This window comes from Camelina sativa, chromosome 9, assembly GCF_000633955.1.
Source record: "Camelina sativa cultivar DH55 chromosome 9, Cs, whole genome shotgun sequence".
NCBI lineage: Eukaryota > Viridiplantae > Streptophyta > Magnoliopsida > Brassicales > Brassicaceae > Camelina > Camelina sativa.
The window spans coordinates 32,867,317-32,888,880 of record NC_025693.1 but is presented as its reverse complement, the minus strand read 5'-3'; the positions used below and the strand labels follow the sequence as shown (position 1 = coordinate 32,888,880).

At 33.5% G+C, this 21,564-nt stretch overlaps 6 protein-coding genes across 7 annotated transcripts; 1 reads left to right on the top strand and 5 right to left on the bottom strand.

Annotated features, from left to right (window-relative positions):
• On the bottom strand, window positions 1,160–5,234 carry LOC104713738 (putative calcium-transporting ATPase 7, plasma membrane-type). Its single transcript, XM_010430927.2, has 7 exons — window positions 5,006–5,234; window positions 4,617–4,671; window positions 2,547–4,495; window positions 2,284–2,442; window positions 2,014–2,185; window positions 1,608–1,906; window positions 1,160–1,530 (listed from the first exon to the last, which is right to left on the bottom strand). The coding sequence occupies exons 1-7, from the start codon at window positions 5,177–5,179 to the stop codon at window positions 1,291–1,293; spliced, it is 3,048 nt and encodes a 1,015-aa protein (XP_010429229.1). The 5' UTR covers window positions 5,180–5,234; the 3' UTR covers window positions 1,160–1,290.
• On the top strand, window positions 6,344–7,102 carry LOC104713737 (phytosulfokines-like). Its single transcript, XM_010430925.2, has 3 exons — window positions 6,344–6,479; window positions 6,614–6,724; window positions 6,846–7,102. Exons 1-3 carry the CDS (start codon window positions 6,378–6,380, stop codon window positions 6,966–6,968), a joined length of 336 nt encoding a protein of 111 aa, XP_010429227.1. The 5' UTR covers window positions 6,344–6,377; the 3' UTR covers window positions 6,969–7,102.
• Window positions 7,806–8,352, bottom strand: LOC109126625 (putative defensin-like protein 191). Its single transcript, XM_019230336.1, has 2 exons — window positions 8,289–8,352; window positions 7,806–7,990 (listed from the first exon to the last, which is right to left on the bottom strand). Exons 1-2 carry the CDS (start codon window positions 8,350–8,352, stop codon window positions 7,806–7,808), a joined length of 249 nt encoding a protein of 82 aa, XP_019085881.1.
• LOC109126271 (putative defensin-like protein 191) lies at window positions 10,295–11,190 on the bottom strand. Its single transcript, XM_019229548.1, has 2 exons — window positions 11,008–11,190; window positions 10,295–10,486 (listed from the first exon to the last, which is right to left on the bottom strand). Exons 1-2 carry the CDS (start codon window positions 11,069–11,071, stop codon window positions 10,296–10,298), a joined length of 255 nt encoding a protein of 84 aa, XP_019085093.1. The 5' UTR covers window positions 11,072–11,190; the 3' UTR covers window position 10,295.
• Window positions 11,381–15,581, bottom strand: LOC104713736 (probable amino-acid acetyltransferase NAGS1, chloroplastic). Of its 2 annotated transcripts, none has more exons than XM_010430923.2 (9): window positions 15,177–15,581; window positions 13,622–13,709; window positions 13,227–13,435; window positions 12,988–13,139; window positions 12,459–12,891; window positions 12,247–12,344; window positions 12,053–12,164; window positions 11,795–11,954; window positions 11,381–11,708 (listed from the first exon to the last, which is right to left on the bottom strand). In XM_010430923.2, the coding sequence occupies exons 1-9, from the start codon at window positions 15,540–15,542 to the stop codon at window positions 11,476–11,478; spliced, it is 1,851 nt and encodes a 616-aa protein (XP_010429225.1). In that variant the 5' UTR covers window positions 15,543–15,581; the 3' UTR covers window positions 11,381–11,475. The 2 variants fall into 2 exon arrangements, with proteins under 2 accessions (XP_010429225.1, XP_010429226.1); XM_010430924.2 differs by lacking the exon at window positions 15,177–15,581 and adding an exon at window positions 13,908–14,356.
• LOC104715908 (putative F-box protein At1g32420) lies at window positions 18,864–20,135 on the bottom strand. Its single transcript, XM_010433275.1, has one exon. The coding sequence runs from the start codon at window positions 20,133–20,135 to the stop codon at window positions 18,864–18,866; it is 1,272 nt and encodes a 423-aa protein (XP_010431577.1).

Genomic DNA, 21,564 nt, shown 5'->3' with positions numbered 1-21,564 from the left:
AAAAAAAAAAAAAAAAAAAAAAAAAAAAAAAAAAAAAAAAAACAAAACGATATGAAGCACAATGACCAATAAATTATAAACTAAAAATGCTGATGATTACACAAATGGACAGCTGTGGACCACATTTGGATAAAATAAAAAGATAGCTATGACTAAATCTTTGATGTATTACAGGATTTTGATATGTGTATAAGTAGATCTTAGTTTGGATGGTGGTATTATCCGATACTTGAACGAGTTTCGGATTATCTGAGATTATCTTAATGATAATTTAAATATTTAAAATATTTATATCGATTATATCTGATATAAAAACAAGTATTTTGTTACCAAAAGCATTGGCAGAGTTACTAGAACAAATGGTTTTATGCAAGGGCTTTTGACTTTTTTTGTTCTTAATAATCCCTTCATATATATACATAATACTATAAAATTGATTTGGTGTAACTAGAAGAAAAAAGAATGTATCTCATCTTGCGCATTTCCCATGTATTGGTGGATCGAGTTTTTCACATCTCAATATATCATTTATGCTAATATTTTTAATTTTGTTTCGACATATTATCTTGCGAGCATATTATAAAGGATTGTGTTGAAGTACATTTGAGAAATTTACAATATAATACTATTGGTATATTTAAAACATAGTTTTTAATTCAAAACACTTATTGTCTGAGTACTTGTATATTTTTAAACATAATATTTTTTAATGTGAAAATGTCAACCACAACTAAATTGTTACGCAATTCTGATACGCGGAGGTAGTGACAGATCTAATTGTAGATAGAGAGCTGTTTAAAATTATTTCAGTGTTGCAGATCAATATTTCAGTGTTGAAAGCTTATATTCTAACAACAACTGAGATTCACATAATTTTACAATGACATATGGTATCTCTTTGAATTTGATAGTGTCACAATGAAGGCTCCACCAAAAAAGCTACATAACTTTAGACTTTAGAGAGAGAGAGGGTTCTTAATTAAGTTTAAAATTATAGTATGGTCCACTTTCTTCTCTGTTCTTTAATTTTTTTAATCGTCACTCGTCTTTTTCTCGGCAAGTCTCGATCTAGTCCAAGATTTTGTTTTTGATTTTGGTGTTGATAACATGGATTCAATTTAAGAACCAAGAAACAAAAGAAATGGATGAGTAGATTAATTGTCATTAGCCTATTTAACACAAACTTAGCCAACAATGTAAAAAGGCAAAAGCTTTGTGAAAATTTTGCATGTGTCAATAGGAACTTCTGTTTCTATAAGAGCAAGATTTTTATCGGTATTATGTCTTCAATCACACAGGTATTTTCTTCAAACCAACAGCGATAGGCATACCCAAGAAGCCAACAAGTATGCTGAATAACCATTGGACTATTGTAAGTGGTGTGGTGCTTGCAAATGTGCCCAAGAACTCAATGATTATGATCTGAAAGAAAACTGTTGCACCAATAACAACCACAAAGACATAGTTATCGAGTATGCCTTTCAAAACATCGATTTCTTCCATCTCCCGCGAGCTTATTTCATTGAAAACCTGTAACATTAAGAACAAACCACGCAATATATCATACCACAAAAGTTTCAAGTGAGTCTAAGTTATGAGTATTTTACCTGACAGAAGACAAAGCAGTTGAAGATAAGTGTGTTCAATACAAGAGTAGAGTCAGAACCAACAAGACCAAACATAGACTTTCCTTTGGCCTGTAGGAACCAAATGATAACGAATTGGTACACAGATTGTCCTAAGATATTTCTCCACATCGCGTTGGTAATGAAATTCCCTCTCCTCCCAACTGGCATACGTTTCATTAGCTCGTTGTTCGGAGGTTCTGTAGCTAGAGCAAGAGCTCCAAGTGTGTCCATTATCATGTTGACCCAAAGTAGTTGAACAGCAGTTAGAGGAGCACTTCCTGTGAATTAACGCATAAACAAAGTAAAGATGGAAACTACAGAAGAACAAAATAGTAGAAAAATAAAAATTTGAATAAAACTGAATCAGCCTATTCCTTTAACTTACCAGTCAAACAAGCTGAAGAGAAGTTAACAATGAGTGCAACAACATTGACTGTTAACTGAAACTGCACAAACTTCTGAATGTTAATGTAAACAGAACGTCCCCACTTTGCCACCGTAACGATTGTGCTGAAATTATCGTCTAGAATGATGACATCTGCGCTCTCCTTTGCTACCTAAAATAGTTTTCAAACAAATTTTGAGTCGTTTTCATAATTATTAACATTAGTCTCATAATTATTAACATTAGTCTTTTTCGACATATCCTACTCACTTCAGTTCCGGCAATCCCCATAGCTAATCCTATGTCTGCCTCGTGGAGTGCTGGTGCATCGTTTGTACCATCACCAGTCACAGCAACAACTTCATCAAAAGTGGTCCTTAACTGTTTCACCAGTGTATGCTTGTCCATGGGCGACGAACGAGCCATCACCTTGTAAGAAAAACAAAATCTGGTTTAAGTCCTAGAATAATATAAAGTGAAGGTTAAAGAGGTTAAATCTTTTTTTTAAAAAGGTTAAATCAAGAAACGGTTACCTGAATCTTGGGAATGAGTTCAAGCATCTCTTCTTGATTTTTTTCTCTAAAGACAGGACCTTCAATGGCTATACCATCATCAGTGAGGATGCCACATTCCCTAGCAATAGCCTTTGCGGTATTAATGTTATCTCCTGTAATCATTCTTACCATAATACCCGCACGGCGACAAAGTTCCACAGACTCCCTGACTCCAGGACGAACAGGGTCTTTAATACCAACAATCCCTATGCAAGTAAACCCTGAGGCCGGAATGCCTTGATCCGGGGAAAACCCGTTTTCGATATCCATATAGGCAAGGCAAAGCGTACGAAGAGCTTCATTTGCAAATTCATTGATTGTAACATTCAAGTACTTGATAGATTCTTCATCAAGCGGAACAGCCTCACCGCTTGAGTTGATAACTTTATCGCAAGCTGCTAAAACAATCTCGGAAGCTCCTTTCGTGTGAGCGCGAATACGTCCTCCTTCAGGGAGCTCAATGACTACTCCCATTCTTTTCTTTGTTGAGTTAAAAGGCTCAACTTTGATAACTTTGTAAGATTGTCTCTCTTCTTGAAACTTACCTCCAAGAGATAGTCCTAATTCCAATATAGCAGTCTCTGTTGGTGTTCCCAATATCTCTGTCTTCCCATGTTCGTTCACAACAACTTCCCCACCGGTATTATTAAAAATCGACTGGAGCAATAGTTTCAGAGCAGCTTCAGGAATCTCAGACTGCAAGCTAGAACTTTTGCTTGCTACATCTTGAACACTCATACAAATGCAAGACTTCACAACAGTCATGTGATTTGTTGTTAAAGTACCAGTCTTGTCACTACAAATAGTAGTTGCAGATCCCATTGTCTCACAAGCTGCCAAATGTCGAACAAGCGCTTTATCATTCATCATCTTCTTCATCGCAAACGCGAGGCTAAGTGTGACAGCTAATGGTAACCCTTCAGGAACCGCAACAACAACAATTGTCACAGCAATAGCAAAATATTCCAAAAGCTCCAACGCTTCATCTCCAGACCACCTCCAGTGAGTTCCCAATGAAACCTTTCTCATAAACATTCCTTGCACTAAAACTGCAAAAGTAACAATAGCGAAGAAAAGACCAATTTTACCAATGATGGTTGCAACTCCATTAAGTTTCACCTGCAATGGAGTTTCGTCATCGCCTCCTTCACTTAGAGTTGCCATTAGCTTTCCCCATTGAGTTCTCATCCCAACTGTTGTAACCAACATCTTACATGACCCATCTTGAACTTTGGTTCCAGAGAGAAGGAAAGGGTTCTGTGCACTCACCATCACAGGCTCACTCTCTCCAGTCAAACTCGATTCATCGATGACAACAGAAAACCCCGAGAGGAAAAGACCATCCGCAGGAACTTGATCGCCGATAGCAAGATGAACAACGTCACCAGGGAGCAAATCATATATTGACATCTTCTGTCTAAACCCATTTCGCGTAACTTGAACAGTAATCTTCTTCTTCTCCTTATCTAAATCCCGGAACTGCAAAGACTGTCTGTAATCACTTGTTGCTGTCACAAATACAACCAAAAGGATACTAGCTACAATGCCAAGACCATCATGTGAGCCTTGAGGCCATCCTTCAGTTGCAATTCCAACTATCAAAGACACGAAAGCGCAAACTCCTAGAATCATAAGAGTCATGTCTTGAAGTGCTTCCCAAACAAAAACCCAAAAACTTCTTAGTTCACTCTCTGCAAACTTGTTGATTCCAAAAAGCTCTTGTCGCTTGCTCAACTGGTCAGAATCATGTGTTGAGAGACCAGCATTGGGACATGCCTTAAGCTTACCTGAAAGACCATCAACTCCACCATGGAACTTAAGCTTCTTCACATCATGACCTTCCACTATTGATCCTAACTCATCCGCACAAATCTCAAACCCTGCAGCTTTAACTTCTTCAGGAACCTTGTAGTCACTTGGAGAAACACCTGAATAACAAAAAAAAAAAAAAAAGTTCAAAATCAAGAACAATACACTTTCTTAAAAAAGTACAAAATTTTTTTTTAAAAAATGCTCTAAAGTTTCCTCTGTCTCAGATTAGTTACTCACCAGAGATAAACTGGAATGCGGCTTTTGACACAAGAACTGCAACCCTTAATTTCTCCTGTATATATATAGCAAATTATCAAATAACGTTTTGAAGGAAAATAAAATAATTTACAGAAATAGAGCAAGCTATAAACTCAATCTCAAGTTAGATGCGTTCCAATGTAATTTATGATTATTATATCAACTCGAAAAGAAAAACATTAGACCGATTTCTTTAAAAAAAAGATGTTTAAAAAATATTTATAAAAAGGGTCAGTAAATTAGGGTTAATATATCCAGTTTTTAAATGTTTATAAGCTACCATACCGTTTTACATTGGAATGGTTACACAATCTACAATTTTCGTAAAACCAATAGACATAAAAGAAGCAATATGATAGAAGATATACCTGGTTGGTACGGCGCATGGCAGCAGCTTCGTAACGCTTGGAGATATTGGCTGTGAAGCGAAACCGACGTTTCGGGTTCTTGACGACGCTGCAAAGATTCCGCCATTTTTCGAGCACTTCCTCCGAAGAATGCTTTGCCTTAACGTCGAAATTCGAGTTGAGGTAACTCTCCATTTCTCTTTTCCAGCTTCAATATGTCTAGCTATTTTCTTTTGATTAATATTTTCTTTTTAATGTTTTGTTTTGGAAGAAAAAATGTGGGAGAGAAAGAAAGAAGCATGCAGAAGAATCGCAAATTAAATGGAGGAAGAATATACAAAGGCGAGTTTTAAGATCTGTGGTTTTTATTTTAAGCTTTGAGAAATTGGACCCAGTCCTTGTGTTATGCTAAGCCAAAACTCTCTTTCATGCTTTCCTTGAATTAAGCTAAGTCGAGTCCTTTTTATTTCGTGAGCTCAACTATCTCAATCAAAGCCCAAACATTCGATTCTTTTCATATTTATAAAAACAAACATGCTATAGTATATGGATTATGAACGTTAAAATTATATAGTTGATACATTCATGCAGGACATGAAGCGCAGAAGCGTACACTATGGGTTATATCATCATTATTGTTAAAGATTCAAAATATCGTAGGATTCGTGAAGAGAAGTGGCGGGTAAATACGTTGTTTAATCGTTATGCTTAAAAACGAATTAAATGAATAGAAATCAGTGTTCTTGGAACTTGTAAGGAACACGTGAAAATCTAGAACACTTGAAATGATGACTTATATTATCCCTATCCTAACATTAGCATAATGATTACTTAAAATCCTGAATGGAAAAAAGAAAATCTCACCCACATGAATACTTTCAGATTGCCTTTTTGTTAACTTTTATGTGTCCATTTGGTAAAGAGATTAGTTGTTGTTATCTCATGGAAATTAACTAAAGGATTCATTTCTAGTAGTCAGCAACGACGTTGATGACTGGATGAGCGTAACGAACGAGAGAGTGGTGGTAAAATTGACTAAGTAACAAAAAGTTAGAAATCTAATGCATTATGAAGATTTAAATGTTATACCAAAAATGCATTGATATATAAATAATATATTTCTCCTTTTAGATAAAACATGCCATTTTTGCAATAGAAAAAGTTATTAATACATATCCATCAAAATTAAAGAGTTGGATAGTTTTTTGCAATAAAAAGGAAAAATATTGTAAGTATCTTACCTAATTTAGTCTTATAAAATATGACTCTTTCTTTGAAACACCATATGTATATATATATATATATATANTTCAAGAAAAGAAACAGGAAAGAGAAAAAAAAAAAAAAAAAAAAAAAGAGAGAGAGAAAGAAAAGGATTAAAGAAGAAGAAACCATGTCAAAGATTAACATTCTCGTCGTTGGAGCACTTTTACTTAGCTTCATGGTTATAGCTTCAGTGGCTCGTCCCGACTCGACTCTCCAGAACAAATCTATTGTAACTACTCATTCTCTTGGGAAAACCCAAAATATTTTTGTTGAATGTTTATATCTAGGAGGATATTTTAATGCATTATATTCTTTTTACCATAAGGTTGATTTATAAAATTTCTTTTAATTGTATATATGAAGGAGATGGAGAAGAAATGTGAAACGGAGAAGTGTTTGATGAAATCAACTTTGGATGCTCACCTCGATTACATCTATACCCAACCAACTCCTCCTAAACCGCATGCAGCTAACGTCAGTCTTTAATTATACCCAACTTCTTTATCAATACACCTAAATTGCTCATGGAACATAATGAACCCTTGAAGGACATAAATTAGAATTAAGTAATTAAATTTATTTTATTTGGTTGTAGGAGATGGAGAAGAAGTGTGAAACTGAGGATTGTTTGATGAAAACGACGTCGGATGCTCACCTCGATTACATCTACACCCAAACAATTCCTTCTAAACCGCAAGCACTTAAATCCAATCCTTAATTAAGTATATACAATCAGTATTTCATATGTTATGTTATGTTGGGATATAATATCCTTCTCTATGAGCTAATGTTCTAATAAAGACTTAAATCAGTGAAATAATATTATGTGACATTGGTGCACACAAAAAAAAATTATGGGACATTGTGTTATTTCTATTATACGTCCTTGACCATAATATAGAGCTTATTCTTTTGTGTTAGTGTCATCTTGATTCCCAAGTGAAAACTCACTAACAAAGAGAGGCAAGGTTCCATAGGGCTTATGAGTAATGGGTCCGAGTTTGGGTAGGATCCGATCGGATTCGGGTTTTTGGATTTATGAATTTGATATCCAATATGGTAATTGTAAAACATTCAGTTTGGTTCTTGTTGGATTCGATCGGTTCGGAAGACAAATATTAAAAAAAAAAGAAATTGGATATTTTAGTTATTTAAGTATAAAACTAAATGATATATTCGGATTTATAATTTTAATTTTGGATAATTAGATTATATTAAGGCTAAATATCGTTGGTTTTTTGGATATTTAATGTTTAGGTATTTAGTTACTTGCTTGGGTATCAGATTGCATCTGGATATTACCCTATACCCACGAATAGGACTATTAAGACTCAATAAGATGGTCATACTTATACCCTATCTAATCCAGTTTTTATATATCGTTCTAGGTTAGGTTTTTGGATCCAACTTTTTTGCTCAGTTCTAGTTTTTTTTTATTAATTTTGAATTTTTGGGACGTTTTATTAATTTTGAATTTTTGGGACGTTACATTTTTATATTAATGAATTATAACAATGAATAATATAGTTGCAACTAGGAACAGCGGAATCTACACCTATTTGCATCCATAACATTTGCAAACTGGTTTTGACCGCTCAATTTCACATTTGCCGCTGCTATAAACACCAGCAAGGGTGCAGTCTTGTGTGCATATACTATCAATACAAAAATCAGGTGACACGTATGCGACTCGACCCTCATTACATGGCGGCTGCTGAGTCTTTACTCTTGATATTCCTACTGCATTATATAAAGAAACATTCAAACCCCTTTATCATAATTTTATATACTTAAAATATTCAAAATTATATATATATATATATATTGAAAATTATTTGGGTTTTGATAGATAAACTTTAGGTTTAAGATTTTAAAACATATACTTAAGCAAAAAATTAATATCTAGAAAACAATATTTTTATTTTATGTATATTATGTATAAAATAAAATTTACTTGAAAAGAATACACACTAGTCGAAATATAAAACACATATCAATATACAGTACGTTGACCAAAAACAAAAATCATATACAGTACCTGTCAATATCAAGAAAATCACCAGATAAGTGATGAAACCAATGGCATGTACACCTTTAGCCATTTTCACTGTCAACTTCTTCTTGTTTCGTTCTTTTTGATGGAATATATATTACATATGTACACAGTCACCTATTGCTGTATATAAAGATCGTTTCTTCTAAAAGTAGAAAGAAAATATTCAATAGTATTAAGAATATATATTACATATGTACAAATTTGTTAAGAACGAAGAAAAATTAGAGGTTAGCTAGATTTGATGACCGCGTCAAGATTTATGACCACATCTATATATATATATTTTTGGAGATATTTATAAAATAAATCTTGAAGTTGACACTTATTTACATGCATATCATTAGTATTAAATAATTAATTTAATAAATAAATTAACTCTACTTATATTTGATTTTTTATAGAAACTAAATATTTTAAAAGATAACAAACATAATTGTAAATATATACAGATTTTATTTCCTTATTTATAAAGAGGTGAGTGAAAGGTATTTTTCTTTAAAAATTTGAAAAACTGATTTGATAAATAGTAACTTTTAGCTTCACATACTATATTTTATTTTCATCAGTTTCGTATGATGAGTTTTTGCAGATTAAAAATCTTTGAACATGTTGCGTGATTCGCCTAGCATGGCGGATTTGGACTATAGAACTAACACTAAAACTATTAGTTTATTTCATATACTATAGATTTGTAGTTATAGTTTAGAAAATTAACTTATAAATTATTTAGTATATGAACTACAAAATATTACACATACTGCAACACATTCTTAATATTCCAAAAAAAAAAAAATTGTATACACATAAAAATATACACTAACAATACCATATAGGCATATGTCTCTGTTTAATTATAGAAAACAAAACTAAGTGTTTTAAAATTTTATATTCTATCTAATAACAAATTTAATGTAATTAGGTTATAAACTGTATAAAACATAAGAAGAAAAAAAACATTCTAAACAAAATTGTAAATTAATTAGATAAAATTTAATTAATTGGGAATTTAAAAACTAAATAAATTAAAAATTATTATTTAAAATATATTAATTTATAATTTAGTCCCGCGGTGTACCGCGGGTGAAAACTTAGTTAGGTTTAAAATGGTAACATATATTGTGTGGAATTGAAGATTTTTTGAGGAATTTGGAGGGGAAAAAATGTTACATCATTCAAAATTTGAACAATTCTTGAGGAATTGGTGGAAGTTTTCTTTTCATGAGTGTTTAGATATTACTATATTAGTCTTTTTCCTTTTTTAGTTTTAATTTAAAAACTAATTACTATTGAAACTTAAAAAACAATTTTAATAGTAAATGTTTTTAGTAAAATATTTGTGAAGTGTAGATAAAATATAATAATATTGTTTTGTCAACATCTTCTCCAAAACCGCATGCGGCTAAACTCAATTCTTAATTATATACTCAACTTCATTATCAAATACACCTAAAATGCTCATGGAACATAGTGAACGTTTGAAGGAAATAGTTTAGAACTTAATAAATTTTACTTGATTTGGTAGAAAAAGTTGGAGAAGAAGTATAAACCTAAGGATTGTTTGATAAAACGACGTCGGATACTCACCTCGATTACATCTATTAGACTATTATAGCTGACATATGTGTATTTGATAAGATTTATTAGATTGTTTGATAAAACGACTGTCGCTGATCGTTGGCGACAGTCGCTGATCGTTGGCGACAGTCGCTGAAAATTTTAGCGACTGAAAATTACGATCGTTGCGACTGGTCGCTAAACTAGCGACAGGTAAACGAACAACTTTCTGTCGCTGTCGCTCGTTTCTATCGCTGGCGACAGGCAAACCAACAGGCCCTACATCTACACCCAAACATCTTCTCCTAAACCACAATCACTTAAAGTCGATATTTCGTAATAAAATTCTAAAATATTATATTGAGAAAAATTCGTTTTTGATGAATGATGAATTATAACAATGAATAATATTATTACAACTAGGATAAGCCGAATCTACACTTTTTTGCATCCATAACATTTGCAAACTGGTTTTGACCGCTCAATTTTACATTTGCCCATACGATACACACCAGCAAGGGTGCAGTCTTGTGTGCATAGACTGTTACTACAAGGACCAGGTGAAATATATGCGGTTCGACCCTCTTTACATGGCGGCTTCTTAGTCTTTATTCTTGATATTCCTACTGAAGTATATAAGAAACATTCAAATTCCTTTAGGATCATTAGCAAAAATATCCTTTTTACTATGCCTTCTTTCTAAAATATCCTCTTTTATTGTCCATTTTCAATAATACCATTTTCAATATACAAAATAAATAAATTATAAACTCTAAACTCCTCAAAACTATACCCTAAATGTAAAATATAGAATCCAAACCTACAAAAAAAAAAAAAACTAGAAGTTCATTTAACACACTTTTGTGTAAAAGAGAGCAAAAATCAAAATGACAAAAAAAAATGGGTATATTTGAAAAAGAATATCTATAAAAGTGTATTTCTAACCATTTCTCTTCCTTTATTAGAATTTGCATATTATAGCTTTTAATTACATTTTTTACGTTTAGATGATACTTAATCAAAATTACAAATATCTGAAAGCAAAAGATTTTGTTTTTGTAATGAAAAATAAAATTATTACATTTGAAAAGAATGAATACACACACTAGTCGGTAAATAAAACACACATCAATGTATAAATAAATACCTGTCAAAATCAAGAAAATCACTAGATAAGTGATGAAACCAATGGCATGTACACCTTTAGCCATTTTCACTGTTAACTTCTTCTTGTTTCCTTATTTTTCTATGGAATATTTTACATATTGTTACACAATCACCTATTGTTGTATATAAAGATTTTTTCTACTAAAAATAGAAAGAAAATAAAAGATAAGGTAGTCCATAAAAAATGCCTATAAGCTAGTTAAAATGGGGAAAAAGTATAAGATTTGATGACCACATACGTATATTTCCCCATTGTTTCATTACCCGATTTAAGACAGCAGAGGAGAAGATGGTGTCACGAAGGAGATGACTTGTGGAGAAACTGCGTTGGAATGACATGTGACCCGGTTCGCTGATTCTGGAAATAATGTTGATTCATTCAAAACTCGACAGAATCTTAGACATTCAGCGAAATTTTTCTGTGTTAATTACATTCTTCTCGACATTCTCAAGAGCCAAACTGAAATGTACGAACAACAGAGATCCCACTCCTGTCTGGCAATAACTTCTTCATGTAATACTTGGATTTCCTCGAAAGATTAATTCTTTCTCGTCTTGCCTCTGGTATCTTCTCGATTGAACATTCCTGAAACCCGCGTCTCACAAACCAGTCAGCTGTTCTCGTTGTTAGCAGAAAAAGCATCTCAAGTCCGAGAGCTGACGCTTTTTTCTCAATGTAATCTGCAAAAATTTGATAGTCTAAGAAACTGATTTTTCTTTTTAACTGTAGATTGTAAACACAACACTCAAAAGTTTTATGATCATACCGAGCAATTTATCTCCCTGTCCTTGTCCACGGCAATCTGATGAAACCGCAATAGCTGCAACTTCTCCACACTTTTCTTTAAAGAAAGGGAACAAAGCCGCACAAGCGATAATCTGTCCTTCCCTTTCCACAACCACAAATGAATCCAAAGCTCGCAGTAGCTGAACAGAAAAAAAAAAAAAAAAATTATTCCTTGAATCCTAACACCAAAACAATAGACTTAGAACCTAAGGCTAAGGCTATGGGCTAAAAGGCAAACCTCTTCATCAGTTCTGCGAACTAAAGCCCCTGATTCTTCCAGAGGTTTGATTATTTTTCTAATTCCAGTAAGATCTTCCACTTTCGCTTCTCGGGTTCCTTCGTATACATCACTGTGACATTAAGGGCCAATAAGCTTTTGTGAGAAAGATTTAAAACTTTGAATCGTTTGCTATTGAAAACGGTTGTGTATACCTTGCCACCATAGTCCCCATTCCATCTCTTTTGAAAAGCTCCAACAATAGCACTCCGCTTATAGTACCATCCAATAAGTGAACTCTTTTGACACCACCCTTCAACACATCAATACATCAGGAAACTTTGAAGTAAACAAAATAAGCACAAGGGTTAGCTCAGGAAACTTTGAAGTAAACAAAATGAGCACAAGGGTTAGCTCAAGGACTCACTCTGCAGACGAACGCTGCTGCAGCCAGTTCAGAGAGATATCCGTTTAAGCGGCTAAGTCTCTCCTCACCGCCAATAGCAAAACCTCGCTCCCCAGACCACAACCCGTTTCCGTTGTCAAATCCAACACCATTCTGAAAGGTTGGAGTGTGTTTTTCCCAAAATGGTCTCCCATTATAATTGTTGGGAGTTGTGACCATCCCATTGTAACCAAGAGGTTCAGGAAAACTACTTATCCCTCCATCCCCAACAGCCTTCACGTATTTGGCAGCTATCTCGCTTTGTTGTGCCCGTTTTCTGACTAACGTATCTGCTTCCTGAAGAGTCAAGAAGCGAACAAGATGTCCATTCTCATCCCGAACTGGACCGTCCATTATACAAATAAGCTTATCTGCTCCTATAGCTAAAGCACAAGCTGTAGCAACCTCATAGGTACTGCAGTGTAGAAGTAATGTCCAAAATAACAGAGTGAGATAACTAATACCTTCAAGGTTTTAAGATGTATAAATTTTACTAATAAAGAGAGCATACTTGCAATTTAAGACTTCTCCGGAACTGGAATGGCCCAAGTTCCTCAGTAAAACTACAGAACCACTATCAAGCCTCTCACGAATCCGATCAACATCTATCTTCTTCACTAAACCAGTAGCTCCAAAATCAACACCATCAACAACACCTCTTCTCTGCCATGCCAAATTAATCAGATCCAAAATGAAAAGAATCAACATTCAAAGTTTCAAACTAACATCTTAAAAAAGTTGAAAACTCACCTTTGCTGCAAAGAAGTTACCAGTGTCAACCCTTACACCCGTTTCATGCAAACGACTATTATCACCATGTCGGCGTATATTGTAAATGGAAGGTCCAGGAGATAGTTTGGCCTCAATCATTACAGATATGGCTCCCGCAGCTTCCTTGGCAGCCTGCAGAGATGCTGAGTCTGTAACTCTGTAACGACCCACATATGTTGGCTCGCGTCCTGCAACTCATACACCTTAGGCTCCATCTGAACAAGCTCAAAGATTCAATTTTTCTAAAATCACTAACATCTTATACATCTAAACAAACCTAGAAAAGATAACTATAAGTGACTGAGAGGATTCAGAACAGGCAAACACAGGGGACAAGCCAATAAGAAGATAAGTAGCAAGACTAATCATCTAACCTCTCTCAGCTAGAAGCTGGTCAATTTGCACTTGAGTTCCAGGAACTAGAACAAACCTTATGCCCAAGTGATGAAGAAATGCTATGTCCTGCACATATGTCAGTCAAAATGATTTCACTTTAAACTCCTCTGCACACACAAAAAAAAAAGTGAAAATCTGAAGTAAATTAATCATAAACTAGCTTAATAAGACGAACTTTAAAAGCAAGACAAACAATCAAACACCTTGCGTGCATAAAACCAAAAACACTTAGAAAAGAGAGATAAAAGGAAACAAAGTAGGTGCCTTTAAAACGAGATCACAATAAGGGCCGTCTAAGACATCTCCAGAGATAGTAACAACAAAGGTACAGCCACGATGAGCCCATAGATAAGGCCAAGCTTCACGAAACCACCGCACGAACTGCTTATCACCGACGAAATTCTCACCAGTTTCCGCGTAATCAACCATATTGCATTTCGCCGCCGTTACTGCCGGAGAAAACGGAAGCTTTACCAATTGACGATTAGTGTTTAGCTTCTTCTTACTCGGGGCGAAGAAGAAAGCAAAATCCTTTCTTGTTTGTTGAGGGCATCGGAAAGGAAGGTAAGAGGTAGAAGATGATACCACCATAGCTCCTCGCTCCGTCATATTCCGGTGAAAATTTTTACAGAATGAGAGCAAACAATGGTGGATTGATCGGTGGAGGAAGAAGACGAAGAAGAAGAAGAAAAGGTTTTGGAAGGAATCATCAAAACGTTGACAGGTGCATTAATCTCGGTTATTGAACCGATTGAAAATGGTTTAAACCGGTTTGTTTTTATACTTCTGAACCGGTAGTTGCATCAGTCTCTGTCAGGGGGATAGTGAGAGTTTCGTAACAAGACAAGAAATGCAATAGATGCTGATTTGAATTATTACTATTTCCTGATTGGTTGGTTACGTAAAGTTTGTGAAATGCATTGCAAACGTGTTATTATAATTTATATGATTTGTCTGGTTATATAAAAAAAGAAAGATTTTTCAACAAAGACAATAGTAGTAAGCTAGTAACTGTAGCATGCACATTATAAGTTTTTGTTTTTTCTTCACTTGAATTGTTGAATTTTTTTTTTTTTTCATAACATCACTTGAATTATTGATCAAACATATAATTTTTGCCTTTTATGTGACATGTTTTACCATATCTCTTCCATTTTATAATTTTTTGAAGATTTGTTTGTTTTTGAATTGTGTTTTTATAAAGTTTCTATGTACAAATCATTTCTTCTAGTGTATCTTTTCATTATTCTTTTTAATTGTTTGTAGGATTACTTTTTACCTTTTAGTTAGATATTACGTAAGACTGTATGTAAAAAACAAAAATCTCAGCGTTTCGCCGCGTTTTTCACCAAATCTATAGGTCGAAAAATGGACAGGGTATTTTATCTATGTATATAAGTAAAATATTACTTTTTATGAAATTAACAATTCTTTATTTCATTTAGTTCATATCATTGATCACGGGCGTTTTGTGGTTTTGGAATCTTGTAGTAGTGTGAAAAAAAAAAAAAAAAAGAGTAAATGGTAATGAACCTTGAGAATGCCGTCAAGGGTCGAACCGGAGTCAAGTATTTCAGCCGATAACATAACGACAAATATGCTGTCTCTATGTAGATTCACGTACGGATGAGCCTCCCTGAGGACCGCCACTAGCTCAGCTTCCTCCGCGGTGACAACCCTACCGGAATCTCCAAAATTGGTTTGGCTCTTTGTTTCCCCACCGTTAACGGTTGTCCAGTTTCCTCGTTGCTGCTTCGTCGAAGAAGACACGTGACTGTGTCTCATTTGCTTCGGCCATCCCCACGAACCGGGCGGCTTACATCGCAAACCAGAGTTTTCCAAAACTTCGCCGCAGATGAGTGAGCCAACCCACGGTGGTCGGGATATGCAAGACGCCATTTTTTTTTTCTTTTGTAGAAAGATCAAAAGAAAATGATAGATGTGATGACTTGGTACCGAAAAAAAGTTGGATTCTCTTTTGTTTGTCTAGTTCCGTAGACTCTTGTAATCTTATTATATACACATGAATATGTTAATTATTTGATTTTTAATATTTTACTTGAATTAACCACGTTTTTATTTGTTGTAATATTTAGACTAATATTAATATTATGTTAATTATTTGATTTTAACTATTCTATGTGAATTAGCCACGTTTTTTTATATTAGTTTAAATTAACGATTTTAGAAGTTGTGCTAGAAACAAAAGATTTGTAAAATATTTACCAAAAACAAAGAATAATAATTTACCTATAAACATAAGGAATTTGAGCATATGTCTTATTATATAAAGATGTTTATTAAGTGGTATCTTATATCAAATCAAAATCTTGAGAACGGTAGAAAATTATGAATACCAAAAAACAGTTACAACCCATGAGACATCATAAAACCTTGCTAGCAAAAGAAAACGGGGTATCATGAGTGACATTAGAAAACCACGATCTTTATAAAAATGTAGCATACAATATGTTTCTTTCTATGGATTAAGTTCAATACATGTTTTATTTTAAATATTTTAATACATGTAGTAATATGCGAAACCTAAAATAAATAGAAAAAATTTAAATATTAATATGTATCATTTTTATAAAATCCATTTAAGAATATTAGTAATATTTTTTATGTTTAATTTTATAATTTCAACACATGTATTTTTGTAATGCATATGTTAAAACATAATATATTTCGAAATATATTATAATTTATAGAAATGAATCTTCAGTTATTTGATGAGAATGTCTCTATATCTGTATATATATTTTTATTTTATAAATTTCACTCATTTAAAACTGATTATGACATGAGGTAAATTTAGTAATTATGAGATAACAACATTTTTTGAGTGTTACAAGATAAAACCTAAAAACATGTATATTACTACTTAATTATTTTTAATAATGTTTTTAAATTTTTACCCGCCTAATATCGCAGGCCTTATCTAGTAAATCAATAAAAAAATAGTGATTAGATAAAAATAAAGGGATATGGAAAAATGAGATTTTTATGAGATAATGTATAATGAGAGCGATGTGGGATTCAATTTGGATGGTTCTTGACTTAATTATTGTGGTAATGGGTGTCTATTTGAAAGCGATCGAGATGATTAGATTAAACTCGAACCTCATATTTATTTTTCCAGCCATCGGATAATTATAGAATTCTGTGGAAGTTACATCCCGGTATTTAAGTCCATGTATGTTTATATTTTATATGGTGAATTTGTATTAGTCTAAAATGATTTTGGTACCTTTTTGTCTAATATTGGAGAAAATGTTATATGGTCCACTGTACTATAGAAACTGCATTACAAACAACAAATCATTCTACATCCACAGGTGGGATTACAAGATATAAGTACATAAGATGAAGATTTAGAAGAAACAAAAAAAGCGAGAGAACTGTAATTAGTAAAGACGTAGTATCTTATGTGCTTTTAGCAGCCCCCAACATTGGAAAATTAGAAATAGCTATTGTGGTTGGGATGCTTGAACTTCAAACCATCGGCGTGGTGAGTTTTGAACTTGTGTGAACCGGTACGGTGTAGTGTAAAGAGTGTAAAGAGAAGGTCATGTTTTGAAGTCCGAACGGCCTTTGTCAATGAACCATGTCATTTGAGAAGTGGAGAGCTAGCATCATTGATGCGGGAGTGCCTTGAGCATTTTTATTTATTTGTATATACTGTATATGTAAGTCATTGAGCTAGTTACCCTAGTTTAACTATAATGCACCAACTTAAAGGTAAATAATTGAGTCACAAATTGCAATCATATGCCTATGAGTTAACAGTTATGATATAGAATATATCTACCAATTTTTCCTATCAGGAAATTAATATTCCAAAAGATGTAAAGTGAAAAAGAGTTAAAACATTCAAAGCCAATTGTATAATTTTGAGTATTAAACCTGGGATCTCGTAACAAAATGAAGAATCCAGGCTTCTTAACAAAACAAAGCTGGTCCTATTTTGAAAATGAACGATTTGAGGCTTGGTAATATAGGGGACAAATCTTGCCATAATGCCATAAGACCCATGTAAACAACTATCTTTTGGTGTCCACCATAACTTATCAACTCGTTATAGCAACGACATAAATTTCTAGTGTTATGTCTTCCGCGTTCCCAAGATGTGTTTTAACATAGGTGATCTTCCTTTGGCAGTCGCACAGTCGCATACCTCATGCGACTGCTGCGATTGAAATTAAGTTGTTCGTTTGACAATCGCAGGACCCTGCGACGAAACGTTCTGCGATCAATCCCTACGACTGCGACTAAATTTTTTTCTCACAAAAAAAAAATTATTGACGTGACTTTTTAAATTGCAATTGGTCGCGCGATTGCTAAATAAACAACATCTCGCGATTTTAAATTGTAGGTGTAATCGCTGTTGCTATTGCAATTACCGAACGAACATGGCCATAGTCATCATGATCACCCATCAAAGACATAATGCTAAGATAGCTTGAGAGGATGTTTGTTTACCTAAATCAGAGGGTGGTTTCGGTATCTATCAGCTTCGATACATATGAAACCGCTGTTATATAAAAGTTAACACATGTAGTCACATTTCGAATCAAAACCTAGTAGGTTTGCGACTTTTTTTTAAATGTTTAAAGATATTACAAGCCATAAATGGAAAAAAATAATTTACAAAGAAGTTCATTCTCATGGCCGCACACTAGATTTTAGACATTGAAATCTCAACTAAAAGAAAATCATTGAACAACAAAAAAAAAACAATGAGAAATCACTTTAGTATATATATCTCATATACATGAAAAAAATAATGATGCGGAATAAACTAGTTTACTGTCTCGTTCATCAAACATCAACATGATCTAATCCTTATGATTAGTTTATGGTTTTTAAAATCTTCCTTTGCTTAATTAATCATCTTATTCTACCATTATGTAAAATAGTCATCGAAAAACATTTATGGAACGTTTATGAAACAAAATATATATCTAAACTAATATTCCCTCCGTTAAAAATTATTTGTCATTTAAGGTTTTTTCACACGAAAACAATTCAATTTTCTATTTGATCCCTTCTTTAATACATTGGTCAAAGCATTAAAATAGTTAAGATAAAATTGATATTTTTACCAAACATATGCATTGAAAATCAAAACTTTTACTCTAGAATGACAACTAGAAGAAACTAGTGAGAGTATAACGAATTTAAGAAAGACATATATAAGCCTTGTTCGGAACGTTGTAGCTAACAACCCGAAGCTGCACAAAATAATAGTTTCAGTGTAGTTGCTAGTTTCTTCTTCCGAAAAGGTGCTCCCGACGACGTCAAGGCCATAGTATTCTCCATGTGATCTGGCTCACAAAAGATACGAACTCCGTGTCCGCCGTATTGCTCTCTTATTACCAAGTTCGTTTTGATTTCAACTGTTATAGTCTTGTTTTTCTTAAGATCATAATAGTCTGCCCATAACGTTTCATCAGAATAAGGATGAATCCACTTGGTTTTGGACATTATCACAATCTCACCATTACGAGTGACACCAGCGACATAACTTAGTCGAGAAGGAGTTATGGACAATGTAATCTTTGACCATTCTTGTTTCCCCATATGATCTTCCATAATCCACATCTCTGCACTAACGTTCTTTTCATAACTTATATGTATGCATCCTAGTTTCCCTTGGTAGTTTACTGGTGTGATCGAACTCCAAGACTGATTCAGCAAAGTTTCCGGCATCTGGATACAATCAAATCTCTCGAATCTAACGTCAAACGTCCCTAATACATTTCTTACTGATCTGTAATAGATAATCCCATTGATGCATACACTACGTTCACTAGTACACCTAGGAGTGAAATTGTCTTTGATGTTAATGTTTCTCCATTGCTGCTCCTTTGGACCTCCCAATGTGAAAACTTGACAAGTATATTCCGGCTCTACATTATACACTCTCACCAAGGAAAACACTTTGTATTGATTCTCAACTGGATCATACCCAAACAATCCATCAACAAAGGTCATTCCATCGTATACGACTTTGGGTAATAAAAGAGATTGTTTCGTGGTAGGGTTGTATATAGCAAACTGCTTTGAATTTGACAAACAACAGATTAACCCATTGACATATTGATATAAACGGCAATTAAACCCACAAGATATCTCACGCTCTTTGTCAGCGGATATGAATGTTTGGTTAGTGTTTGGATCAGGATAAGTATACGAGGAGAAATATAAACATTGGGACAACAAGTCAGGCTGGAAGACAAGGAGTAGTCGCGGCTGCGTCAAATTCCGAGTCTTGATCAAGTCCGTAATAACAGATGACCATAGCTTCGAAACACATTGGAACCTAGCTAATGACTTCACCGGAAGTTTCGAGAGTATATCGACTGTTAATACATCCAAAGGGATAGGGATTGCATCTTCTGACAACTTTTTTACGCGGCGACGTTGTAGTTTAGCTCGTAAGGACCTCTGGCTAATCTTCTCTTCACGTCCTCCCTTCATGATGTTCATTTTCTTCAATTTTGTGATTTCTTAACGAAGAAAATATAAAAGCTATACCTAGATTCTCATACAAACCTTAATTAGGGCATAAGCTAAACCTTTAACGCGAGTCGCGAGACCTCAAAAAATCAAGTTCGTTCTTCTCTCTTGCTCTATATATATATATATTTTTTGGTGTCTTAATCATTGTAGAAGTTTTCCTTTTTATAGTTAGAATTTCCATCATATAAACTAGATACTTTACAATTTTAAACTTTGAGATTTTCCTATTTTCCTTTTAAGCTTTTTTTCTTTAACATATAATATTTATATGTAACCATATATATATATATATATATATATATATATATATATGTTTTTTTTGGTAAATAGAAAATTGAAGGTTGAATTTTTATTTCATAAAGCTTTGCAAAAATTAACATTTACAAACGCATTTTTATTGTTCATGGTTCTTCACTTCTTTGCTTCTTAATTTTCATCATGACGTACACGGTACACGGTTTCAGAGGTTGTCACTTGTGAGGTTTTCTCATCGTTTACTTTGCGTCTTCTCTTCATGGTGTACGTATATATCTTTTTGGTATTCTTATGATCAAACCGTAAACCTATTGATTGCCTCTGGTTTTCAAAGCAAAAAAAAATTTCCACTTAGTTTTGACTATGTGTACAGTATTTATTCTGGTTCATGACGCTCCTTGCAAGAAGTGACTTTTACAAAACGCATTTTATTCTCCACAGTATGTTTACGTTTACTTTGCTTCTTGGAATTCATCATGACGTACACGGTTTCAGAGGTTGTGAGGTTTTCTCATCCTTTTCGTTCACTTTGATCTTCATGTTGTATATGTATTTTTTTGGTACATCATGACCAAACCGTAGACGTATTCATTAGCGTTTAGTTTAAAAACTGTTGAGTGAACATATATAGTTAAAAAGGAGGAAAATGTTAGGGTAACTTGGATGAGCTTAAAATAAAAGGAGATCACAAATCTGTCTATACTAATTGTATAACAACCACTATGATACATGTTTTAACAGCTGAAGTTGTTGACTGTATATACATGTATCTCTTTTAGAAGATTTGAGGAGAAAAAAATCATATTTTGGAGATATTATATAGAGAGAAATCACGAAGGAAAATTACTTATGAAGATATTCGGAAAAATGGGATACATAAACTAGAGTTTGACAAGGATAAACAAGAAAAAAAAAAAAAAAAAAAAAAATCCCTTTTTCCTGTGGAAGTAGAAAACATTTTCAAATGTGATTTGAAAGCTTATTTGTTACTTGAGAGAGTAATGTGCACTTTTTAGTTGAAGATGCATGAGTAGGAAAAGAAAAAAGGAAAAAACAGAATTTATTTTTATGTTGCGTTGTTCGTATTGTGTTTTTGGAGCTTTAATTTATTTTGGTTGTGCAAGGGAGCATGTCGTTATCT